General features: G+C 41.4%; 1 protein-coding gene across 13 annotated transcripts in view; it reads right to left on the bottom strand.

Annotated features, from left to right (window-relative positions):
- The window catches only part of FOXP1 (forkhead box P1), a 610,819-nt gene that overhangs the window by 45,220 nt on the left and 553,099 nt on the right, over positions 1 to 12,500 (bottom strand). For all 13 annotated transcript variants that reach the window (XR_008615677.1, XM_007105389.4, XM_007105390.4 and 10 more), the window contains one exon: positions 8,785 to 8,889. Coding sequence is in view for 12 of the 13 variants with exons in the window: in XM_007105389.4 (XP_007105451.1) it covers positions 8,785 to 8,889 (105 nt within the window). In the remaining variant the exon portion in view is untranslated. The remainder of the gene's footprint in view (positions 1 to 8,784; positions 8,890 to 12,500) is intronic.

Genomic DNA, 12,500 nt, shown 5'->3' with positions numbered 1-12,500 from the left:
CTACTGTAAATATACGTAGTTTGGTGGGACTGGATTTTTATGACTCTTTCTTTAATTTTTTGGTAGACTGCCCCAGTTTCCACTATTCCTCTAACCATCATAAGTTGAGACATCAAAAAACTGGCAGCATCTCCTAGCTAGTGGGCTGACACCGAGACTTGGGAACAGCAGCAGGTCTCCGTGAACAGAAACAGAATCAGAGGTAGAAACAAATACCTGATTAAAAAAAAAAGAATCGTAAGAATTCCCCTCTACGAGGGTAGGTGGTGAGTGGAAGAGAGAAAGAAATCAAGCTAACCTCGGTGATTTTTCTTCTTCTTCAAGACTATAATATAACTTTCTCATCTATTATTGGCAGTATACTACCTAAACACATATTAAATCTGAGGATTAATATGTTATCTGGGGGAAATGTATACCACCACGAAAATGAGAACAGAATTACGGCTCAAAAACACGTCTGGATAGAGAACGTGGCCCTGCTCGCACACCTTCAAAGACCCACCCTTGATGGGGGTGAGTTCAAGTGTATCAGGCACAATCTATCTCTTGCTGATCGCCATATGCAGAAGTGCACAAAGAACAGACACCAACAGATTAAGAAAAAGAAAGAAAGGGGAAAAAAAAAAAAAAAAAAACAACCTTCCAAAAATAACGCAAGAAAACCCAAAGCAGAAGAGAAAAAGGAGAGCGCTTCCTTTCTGTGTGTGAGAGACGAGACTATTTCAACAGCTGATTCCACCCTCAAAGAATACAGCGCACATAAAATAAATACAGGTCACCAAAATTAACAAATCATCATAACTGTCTAATACATCCTGGGCTGGCTGCGGAAAAACAAGATCATTCTGGATTTATATCTGTAAGTATGGGATTTCCTGGACAGTTAATATCCACAAACAATCAGACACAGGAGGAACATGGGGAAAAAGGCAGCATTATTTCAAATTTGAGCTGAGAGTCGTGATTTGTAAAGGGCTCAACAGGAACTGGAGTTGAAATTTGAAGCAAGGAAATTCTTCGACGAGGCACTGATGGACATTTCTCTGTTTCTCTTGGCTCGGTCCAGGTTTTTAGGTCGCTGGGTTTCGAATGGGAGGCCAAACGAGAATCTCGCCAGCACTGAAACTTTGAAGATGACAACGAGCTTAATCCCTCAGTTTAAATAAAATAATAATAATAATTTTAAAAATCGAATGATACTTCACTCAAGAGTCAGAGCTTTTTATGAGACCTGTTGCCAATATTAGTATCTTGGAATGATCTCATCTTTCATCCTGGCTAAATTCCAACACACAATTTCATTAACCCAGGTACTGCAAGTGATAAAACTCATTTTTCCCTAAAGAGACAGCTAAAAAGTACCAGTTATACATTTATGAAGTACCAGCAATCAAAATTATGGATTTTCTAAAAGGTTTTTAACTACTTTTATTGAAAGGAAAATCGCTGTCTCAGACTTTTGTGACACTACTGCTAATAATAAATTTTACCATTTAGACATGGCCGTAATATGGTAGACACTGTCAATAAAAGCGTGGAGCAAAGACGATCCCCCTGTCTTTTCAGCGATGCCTTCTAATTACATGCCGGAAGTGATCACGAGAAACACCTAGGCTAGCTAATGGCTCTTAAAATATAAGAACACACAGCACTGTCGCTGCAGTGGTACCATGCACCGTGTACACAGAAAGTGATGTGCAGAACTGCGTGAGTAGACAGTCAAAAATTTTTCTAATGCTTTCAAAGCCTACCAGGAAAAATTAAACTTCATTTGCATTTCTGACTAAAATCTGTTTGCTGCAAGAAACAATGCGTTCCGATGTTATTTGCTGCTTTTTGAGCAAGGCGATGGCACTGGGCCTCTTATCTCTGGCAAACTTGTCTCAACTTTTCTATCGAACATTCTATAGATCACTAGAGGGCACTGTGGTATTTAGGCCACCCTGACCTCTGAGTATCTGGAAAGGTCTTGAACTCCTGAACAATGTCAGAAAGGTGACAGGAGAGACGTTTCAAGGGGGGAAAATGTTTTTTGGTACCACCTGATCTTCCTCTGTCAAACAACTCAAAAAGGCACGCTAAGTGGGAAAGTCAAATCCAGAAACATATTAAGCTCATTGTGGAAAACTCCAAGGCTTGTCACCTGGGCTCTGATGGGGGAAAATTTCCTCCCCCAGTTCCTGTGATTGAGATGGGGAGGCTAGAATCACATTTGCATATGCCCACCTTCTAGAAGACTAGTCCCCCTCCACGCACTCTCCTGCACTCCCCAGAGGTAATCTCACTGCAGAACATCCAGGTGTGCAAACCCAGAGCCACGAATGGGTTTGGAACAATTTATGATATCCGGCCTCCTTCGACGTGTATTAGCATATACCTGGTTTCTTTAACGTACACTTTGTTTTTCCAAAACCACAAACATTGGTGCTGGAATTTCATGTGGAAGTGCTTAAGGGGCTGAAAGTTAACACCTTTGTGATCCTTGCAGCCTCGCGGTGGCTGTGAAAACAAAAGCCTCTTTGTGGAGGCTTTCTTGAAATGTTTTCTTAACATGTTCCAAGTAGTTTTAGGCCGGGAACTAAAGTAAACAAGATGTTACCATGATAAAAACACTTGTGAAAACATTACAGAGCAGCACTTAGGAGTTTCTTGCACATAAAACTCTTCACAGTTTTCAAAAGTGAAATTCAGAAAAAAAAAATTTTTTTTTAAGTGAATTAGTGATGAAATGTCCTCTGCTCTCTCCAGCCCTCGACCTTTTTGAAAGGGTCGAAGTTCCACCGCTGGGCATTTCCTTGTGACATTATCCTCCCTGTCTTCTATGACAGCACGTATAAAATTTGTTTTGGCTTTAAAAAGTAATGTACATCTGACTAACGTGCAAAGGAATTTGGGTTTTGATCGTCTGGCGTGGTGCTTCTCTCCATGAGCAATAACCAGAAGATAGAAACAGACAGACAAAAAAAAAAACCACCCCAATTTCTTTCAAACGGCTATCAAGCAAGGGCCCAAATTATACTTTTGTTAGATGTTCCGCAAGTGACTGTCGAAAAGAAAAACTAGGGGAAATGGACATATTTTTCCCAAACACACATGAGGAACTGGTATTTGTGAAACTACGGGGTCTGTGTCTGATTTTACATTCTAAGTCAGAAACAGGAAAATGTGGTCATGATTTAGCCGTCAGATCCACTCGCCACCTTGCCAAAGAATGGTATGGGCCCTTTTTCAAAAAGCAAAGGGGAAGAATTATAGATCCCTGTTTTTATTGGTGAGGACCGTGTCTTCAACCTGGTTAAAAAAGAAAATAACCTGATCCAAGTGGGGAGAGGACAGGAGGACACCCTGAGCTTCACCTATCTGGATGGTACTGGGCCTGCTTTTTGCTTGGCTGTTATCGGAGGATTCCGAGCAATGCAGGGCTGGCGGGCTGCATTAGAGTTAGCATGAGTACCTGCCGGCGTCAGTTTCCTCCAACAAACACCACTGTCACGTGATCACTTAATGGCGCATAGATTAGAAAAAAAATAATCAGCGCTAAAACTGCAACTTGTTTGGAGAAGAAACAGGGAAAAAAAAATGCACACAACAGACTGGGTACCTGCTGGTTGTGATAAAGCGCCCCTCTGTTGGCTGGGAGGGAAAGACAACAGGATGGTTATTTGTACAGTATTTATCTTTGAAATCAAGGGCCCTGTGGTATCCCTCACCTTGGGAACGAACACTGCAGAATGATCACAGAAGAGTGTCAAATCTCTGGTTTTGACTGACCAACAGTTATGATACTTCTTCCCTCAGGAGGGGAAAAAAAAAAAAAAAGAGGCCACATTTTGAGACCTGTGAGTCCCCCCTCCCTTCTTTTCACCTCTCTCTCTGTCAACAGTGGCATTTTATTGTCACATGGGATTTGCATCCTGAACAACTGATCTTGGACTCTCTAAAAGTTACAGCTTCCTAGCCTGAGCCAACAGAAGACTGGAAAACAGTTACCAAGCCAAGTCACCCTGCTCTTTCACACTGAACCCTGAAAGCCAGGTGGCAGAACACAAACCCAGTTAAGTATAAAAACTGCAATTAGTGCATGAAGTAGCAGGGCAAGGCAGGCACGGATATTCTCCCCCAATATGAATAAAAATGAGGGCTCTGTGAATCCACACTAAAATAACCCAGGAGAGCGATGATGCCCAGGGAATGCAAGAATGTGGCTCAGCTAAAAACATAATGCCACCTAGGTCAGAGGTCAGCAAACCGGTCCAAGGGACACAGCCACACCCAGCCCTTACACAGGGGTCCTATGGCTGCTTCTGCGCTACGATGGCAGAGCTGAGTGCTTGTCTCAGAGACTGGATGGCCTGCAAAAGCCCATCATATTTACTATCTGATCCTTTAGGGAAAAAGTTTGCCACCCTTGATCACATTTGACTGTGTAGGACTTTTTACCAGAAATTTCTGGTTAAAAATTATATTAAAGAACGGTCTCTTCTGACATATCAAAGCTCTGCATAGTCACCACCTCTTCCCTAGTTACGAGGTCAGCCATGTTTGGATAGTTTCGATGATCTCTCTTTTAAAAATACACTTAAGGCAGGCTTCCCTGGTGGTGCAGTGGTTAAGAATCCGCCTGCCAATGCAGGGGACACGGGTTCGACCCCTGACCCGGGAAGATCCCACATGCCACGGAGCAACTAAGCCCATGCACCACAACTACTGAGCCTGAGCTCTAGAGCCCGCGAGCCACAACTACTGAGCCCCTGCGCCACAACTACTGAGCCCGAGCGCCACAACTACTGAAGCCCGTGCGCCTAGAGCCTGTGCTCTGCAACAAGAGAAGCCACGACGAAGAGAAGCCCGTGCCCCGCAATGAGAAGAGCAGCCCCCGCTCACTGCAACTAGAGAAAGCCCCCGCACAGCAACGAAGACCCAACACAGCCAAAAAAAAAAAAACCAAAAAATTAATTAATTAAAAAAAAATACACTTAAGTTAGACGAGAAAAGAAGTACTTATATTTTTCGAGAGTGCCTGCTATGGGCCAGGCACTTGACACGAGGTACCTTTTTCATTCTCACAACCCCAAGAGGTAGTTATTACTATCGTCCCAAACCACACGTGCTGATACTGAGCTCAGAGAACGCACTCCTAGTAAGTAGCTTCACTACCCATTCTGCCTTTCTTCAAAGCTTCCTTTATACCTACTGCCTTAGGCAGAGAGCACACAGTTAATAAAATGAGCTGCTTCTAACCAGGCGGTATTATAGAACAGTTAAGAGCAAGTCCTATGAAGCCATACTGTCTGGGTTTGGATCTTGACTCCACCTCTTCTTAGCTGTGTGACCTTGGGAAAACTGCTTAACCTTGCTGTGCCTTAGTTTCCTTAACCGTAGGTCGAGAGTAATACTACAATAATACCTCTACAAGGTGGCTGTATTAAACGAGTTATATACATAAAGTACTTGGAATTGTGCCTGCTGCACAGTTCAGGGCGCTACCAGGGGAGTGTAAAATCAGGGGATTTAGAAGAATCAGGGATTTTTAGGTGAGAAAAACAAGAAATCTATGAAGCAACACCTAAATCAAAGGCAGAGCAATACTACATTTTGTTGAGTAAGACTGCCTTGAGAATCCAAGCACCACTGGTATCAATTTGGGATAATGGCCCACTCTTGGGCCCAGGAAAGAGGTGCTTTCAGCGTCTACAAATCTGGCAGTTTGAGAAGAAATGTTTGAAACATCACTTCCCGATAATAATGACTCCACTATGATGTCATTCAAAGAGGCCATGTGGCTTTTGTTCGAACCACAAGAAGTATGGCAGCTCTTTCAGTCCAGCTCAATGGAAAGCAAAGTTGGTTTCACTAAAGCCAATGGGATTACCCTTTAGACGGAGCACACATGTGGGAGATGTGAGTTCACAAGAAGACTAACTTACTTTCCACTACTGTAGGCAAGATCTTGAAACCTGAAGACAACTCTGAATTTCCCACAGCTGAAATCATGCTGGAGGAAAAACTCAAAATCCTGAAGTTGTCACAGACCGCCGATCAACAGATAAACTCAGGAAAGCACCAAGAGAACTCCGAGTTCTCGAGGGTTTTTTTCTTACTCGGCATTTACTTTCCCCTTGGCTAGTTTGCAAGACTCATTTTTTACTTTTGCGAACCAGGTCTCTCATGCCCAGCCCCTCCGTGGTTCCTGTGGGGAGAACTTCTTCTGCTCCCAAGGTGGGCATGTGACTTAAGCCTGGCTGCCTCACTGTGATTGCTTCAAAACTAGAACACATGACTCCATGTGGGCCAATGACAGTCTGCCGAGGACATTTTCCTGGAACTACTGGAAAAGAGATACACTCTGGGATTGATAAACCTGTGGCAGGTAAATCTGTCTTCTTCAGTTCCACTTGGCAAGAGCCCGAGAATGAAGGCAACAAAGAAGAAAACAGAGCTAAGGGACAATGAACCGATACTCCAATAACCTTGTTCAAGCATCAGCATCCAGTCATGCTTGAAGCCAGCGGTACCACCGGACCTCCTAGTTATAGGAGCCAATTACCATGCCCCGCTTTTTTTGGCTTAAGCCAATTAAAGTTGGATTTCTACAGCTTGCAAACAGAAGTCTTCTGGCCAAATATATGTCAATAAATAAGTACTACGAAATAAACAAGCAACAGTTGCAGGATCATAGCGAGCATTCCAATTCCACTGAGCAAAACTGCCATGTCATGTGCAAAACCACAATAAATAATAGAGACATGAATAAAAGTGAAAACTAAATAGGTGGTTTCCTACACAAGAGCCAGACTCCTAATATCCTTAGAAGAGAAAAGGGCTTTTTTTAAAGGAATCAAGTCTAGGTTCTAATTCTGATGATCTTCAGATTCTTTTCTTTAGAAATCGATGTGGTTTGAAAGTGTGCTGTCTCTTTGTGGAGGTATGTTTGTCTCCCCCATACATATACATACATACATACACACACACACACACACACACACACACACACACCCCTAATGCCAGCTCGCATAATGAATGGAACTAAGATTTGAGGATCAGAGTGGAAATACTTTGCCTATTAACAAAAATTTGTGAGTGATCAATTGGAAAAATGCCCTTTTCCCTCAGGACTCTAAAACTGATACATGTCACCAAAAATGTTGACAGCAATTTTACAGTTCTGGAGACTTTATAAAATAAATCATATTTACAGATGTTTTCTAGCCATTCTATAGAGGAGTGAAATTAGCACTGAGATATTTATCAAAGGTAGCACTGGTGCAGAAGGTGAAATCAGAATTTAAACGTGGTTTCTGCCAAGATCTTTCTGTCTCATTATCTAAAAACAATTAGGCAAGTGATCAGGAAGCAACAAAATAAAGATTCTACAATGAGGGATTTATAAGAGAACAAAGCCCAATAGCACTAACTAGAATCATCATAATTGTAACGGACTGTTGCTTAATTTAAGATAAAGTATCACTGCTCTTGAGTATTAATATTTAGAAACAATGTAAAATATCTCTTTTAAAAAACTTTTACGTACTTCCGTTTTTAAGGACCACATAATGCTCTTGAAGTGAAATATTACAGCGGGGAAGCTCTGCAATGGATTCACAGACTCCCATTCATTAATCAAAAAAATGATATTCACCAAAAGCGCTTGCAGGTAGCACGAGATATATCTCTAAGGGTGGCTTTATTAAAATATTTGTACCCAGGTCCGTAAAGAAAGATACAGAGATTGTTCTAATAATATAAAGACCGCACAAAACCAGAGACCTGCGTGTTAAATCAGCCCGCCTCTATTTCCTGGGGCTTGAATGAGACAGAAAAGCCAGAGGCAAAGACTCCCCACTGCCCCCAGTCCCGACACCCACTTTGCAAACCGTCATGCACCTACACATACAGGAGTTTTACAAGTGCACGTTTGCTTGTTGCGTGATAAATAAATATATTAAATACAATGTAGTATTGTATTCACTCCATACATCAATGATTCACTGATACTATGAATATATTTATGTGATGTCAATAATGCAGGGTGGTTTCGTCTCGATATTTTTAAAGGACAAGGCACTGTAGATGAGGGAATCGTTAACACGTCGTGCAGAAGCGTTTCACTTCGGCTAGGAGAGGATGAACGTACCATTTACTTACAGGGATGCCTTCTCAGTGGTACAGATTCAAATGGGATAACCCAAGTTTTAGTCATACTTTAACTGTAGGAATTAAACTTACTCTCGCCTCCCTATAAGGACAAGAATCTGAACAGAAGTCAACACCAATGCAGAAAGATAAGAATCAGGTTGGTAGCTTTTCCTGGGCATACGTTTCTTACGTTTATAAAGTCATTTGTGAAGGACCACAGAAGAGGCTCAATCACCAAGCTATGAGTGGCCAGTAGTTGACACCAATTTTATAAAGCTAGAGCTAGGGCATATGTCATTGATTTAATACGTAGGGATGTGAATAAAAGTGAAAACTGAATGACTGCAAGTTTAATATTGGGAGAATTTTTACTTAATCACTGTCATTCTGAGAAAATAAGTAAACACAGGATCTTACTAAGAGGATCAAGAATGCCCTTGGATGTAAATCCTTCCCCCTTCACAAGGCAACCCTCAATAGACTTTGGAACTATGCCCGTGACACTGCAAGATGGGGTGATGTAGAGTCTACCCTCAAAATGGTGGTGTGAAACTCTCCATCAAAAAGGCACTTCATGAGGAAAAGTACGAAGAGTGGGAGGTGACGGCTACGTAAGAGGAGAAAGCAATATCAAATCATTCTTACTTTAGAAATGATTGGAAATCTTCACACACCGCTTCACAGCCAGGCCACTTGCATACGCCGTGTCCATACAGAGGATGGCTATGGGGGTGCTCCTCATGGGACAAACTGAAAGAAAACACACAGAGGACAAGAGAATAAATTGGCTGCGCAGAACCATCCCACCAGACATACAAGGTAAGAGGAGGCAGCCCACGTGGCCAAAGGTGAACCAATCTGTGCTTTCCTCTTCCCGTGGAATTTACGAATTACTTTTGCACAGCGTTCTCCTTACAGCAAGAGTTAAATTTCAAAATGTGAACAGTCCAATATTATAAATGTACCACCACGTATGAAAAGTGCTTGACAGGCTTTTGTTAGGGGCAAACCCCTCTCTACTCAGACTGCAAAGGATTCGTTAACAGGCTAGAACTTATCATGTAATGTACCTAATGAAAATGATAAAATCTGTATTTGATTTTGAGATTCTCTCACTGTTTTCTACCCAGAATATTACATATTTTTCTCCTCCCTTCTGCCACAAACAGTATTCCCAAAATTGTATGAGCTTTTTCACCGGTTAAGTTTATCAAGCAAAGAAGAGTGCAGTTAAATAATTTAGAATAAAATAACTGAGAAAGACAAATGTATCCAAGTAGATGATTAACTTAAAAAAAAAAAAAGCTAATAGTGGCAGGAAGATTCTATCCCTAAAATTACTAACACCAAGAGTGAAAGAAAACTTGGCATGAACACGAAGGGGTTAATCCTCCCGTGGGGTTCCAATCAATAGGTAATGATTGGGCCACACGGATCCAGGTCATGGGATGCTTTGATCCATGCCACGTGGCGCTTAGAAAAGTGTATCTGTTGTACTTGCTGATGAACCATATTCTCAAATATTTTCGCTATTAGATTTCTGCATCCAGACTTCTTTCAGACAAATTATTTTTACAGTCGTTTCCATAACCTTAGACTCTGTCAAAGAGAAACATAAAACTGACATTAAGAGTTCCGTTTCGTACTAAAGCACACTGTCTTCAAGGAAAGGGCTATTTTGCAACTTACTCCACTGCCGCTGCCTGACTTTGAACTTCAAGCACACTGAATTATGATTTCACACACACACGCGCGCGCGCGCGCGCACACACACACACACACACACGAGAGGCCTGTAGTTTATATAACCCCCAGGATGTGTAGTCATATATTTTATCGGTTCACATTCGTAGAGCAGACATACACAAATGCCACTTGTCCCTGACTTATAACATAATTAATCCACAGTGAATGTATTATGAACATTTAAACTGAGGGTCATGAATACCAAACACACGTATACACTGAACAACACTTTATCAAAGATCCATAGGTCTCCCTGTGGCTTTTCAATGATTTGCTTGGAAATCTAATAAGATTTGAAAATAATAAGCTAGTTTCCCTGACAATAGAAAACAAAGCTGGGAAACAACAACAAACAAAAATGCAGAAAATTAACTTAGGAAAGGTGTCCCCATGAGGGAAAAGAATAACACAAGTGAACTAAGGTAGTTACGGTGAGATTTCCAAAGCCCAATGATACAATGATATTCTCTGAGCAGGGTAAAATTCCATCGGACCTAAAATTCCATTGGACCGAAGGAAAGAATGACTACCTATCTTTGTTCACCTTCAGATTCTTTAAAGAATAAGAGGTGTGATATGAAAATAGAATTTAAAAAAATTACTGGCAACATTTAACATCCAAGAATCCTTCAAAGTACCGAGATTCTCAGAATATCTGAGAGGGAAGGATATCATTTAAAAAGAAAACTGTTCCTACCAGTATCTTTCAAGGAGAAAGAAAAAATACCCAACCATAATAACTCTTCTCTTTACCAATTTTATTAACATTATTTAAAGTATTTTCACAATCCTAAATGCGTTAGTATATGTTTGTTATAAAATCCTTGAAAAATCTTGAAAAGAAATAACTACCCTCAAGTACACACGCGCGCGCGCACACGCACAATTTTTGACAAATTAGGCGTGAAAATTTGTATCCTTTTAAATTTTAGATAATTTTGCAAATATTCTCTGATGTTATCAACTAACCCTCAAAAGCTTCATTTACTGATGTGTAACAGTCTGTCATATACCATCTTAGCTCGAGCTATCTGCCAAAATTGATATAACCATTCCTCTGTTTTGGACACTGAGATTCCCTTCATGTTTCTAATATTTATGAATAATGTTAGAAATTAAATTTTACCAGGCAAAACACCCCAGTATATAACTGATTTTTACTAGAAGATATAATCAGAGAAATGGAATCACTCAGTTAAATGAGTACTACGTTTTAAGACCGACCATTAATAATACTCCATTAAGTTGCTCTTGAGAAATGCTACATGCCCAGTACACTCTCAGCCATTATACCTATTTTGTGTGATTCTTTAGGTTGGAAAAGAGCATCATCAGTTAAAAACTGCCAAAGGTTACTCTACCGTGCCTTGTGGGTTAAGCCAAGAGGGTTCTGAAAGTAATAGTACGAAAGAACGTACCATGCCTTCACTAGAGGAATTTACAACTAGAAATAAAACTATATGATTCAGCACGTGTGCCACCTCCACCCTAACCCCCGCCCCCTGTTTCTTGGCTGACTTATTTGTAAAGGCCCCTTGGACTGAATAAAAACTACTCTCCTCTGAGAATTTACTTTTGGTTCAACTTAATATCCTTATTTCAAAGAAAAGGACCAATGACAACTCACTAACGCCTCAGAAGGATCACCGGTCACACCTTGAAGGCCAGAGAAATGCCAACTCCTGGCACACGTACATATTTACATAACTCAGCGGACCTCCTGAAAATGCGCCTCTGCATTAAAACTGTATTTTTATCATGAAAGCATTATACGTTCTTACTTTTATAAGTTCACCTCATGCTGTGTTGACTCAACTTTGCCCCACCCTCGTCCCACACCTAACGCAACCCTACCGTGGCCAACACTGCGGGCGCCCCGGCACATCACCACGCTGCACTCTCCTTCTCGTGGGCTCTAGTTTACAAACATGGAAACACGGGATACATACTGCTGTCACTCGCTTTTCATATTTGGATGCTTTAAAATATACAACTGTCTGAAAGCAAGTGCTTGGCTTTGAAAGGAAAGAGAACAGACTGGCAGTGATGCCCTGGTGGAGTATCTCTGCAAAGATACGTAAGATACTCTTAACACTTGCTGCCCCTGGGGCGGGGTACTGGGCATTGTGGTGGGGCGGGAAGCAGAGAAACGGGATTTTCACTATACCATTTTTTTTGTATCTTTCGAAGTTTTAATTTTGTGCATTGTAGGTATTTTTGGCTGTGCGATTGTTAAATATACGTATACACCCCCCCCCCACACACAAACGCATACAGAGACATACACACACATGAAAAAATCAAGGGCTATGCAGGACTCGATTTCCACACTGCCACTCACCCCGATGCTGGTGTAGCAAATGCTGTGTACTTGCTGCCTGTGTGGCTGAGTCTCACTTCTGGCCTTTCAGTCACTCTGGATGAAGCACCATCAGACCCCACCAGCTGTACCCCTGAACGGGAACTTTTCTGTTTCATCAGAGAAGTGGAACAAGCCTTTATACCCTTACTGCCTTTCAGGACTTGACAAAAGGGACAAGACGGGAAATTTTTTTTTTTTTTTTTTTTTTTTTTTTTGGGATGCGGGGCCCCCCCTGCTGTGGCCTCTCCCGTTG

This window comes from Physeter macrocephalus, chromosome 18, assembly GCF_002837175.3.
Source record: "Physeter macrocephalus isolate SW-GA chromosome 18, ASM283717v5, whole genome shotgun sequence".
NCBI lineage: Eukaryota > Metazoa > Chordata > Mammalia > Artiodactyla > Physeteridae > Physeter > Physeter macrocephalus.
The sequence above is the reverse complement of the archived record's forward strand: the minus strand, read 5'-3'. Positions and strand labels throughout refer to the sequence as shown.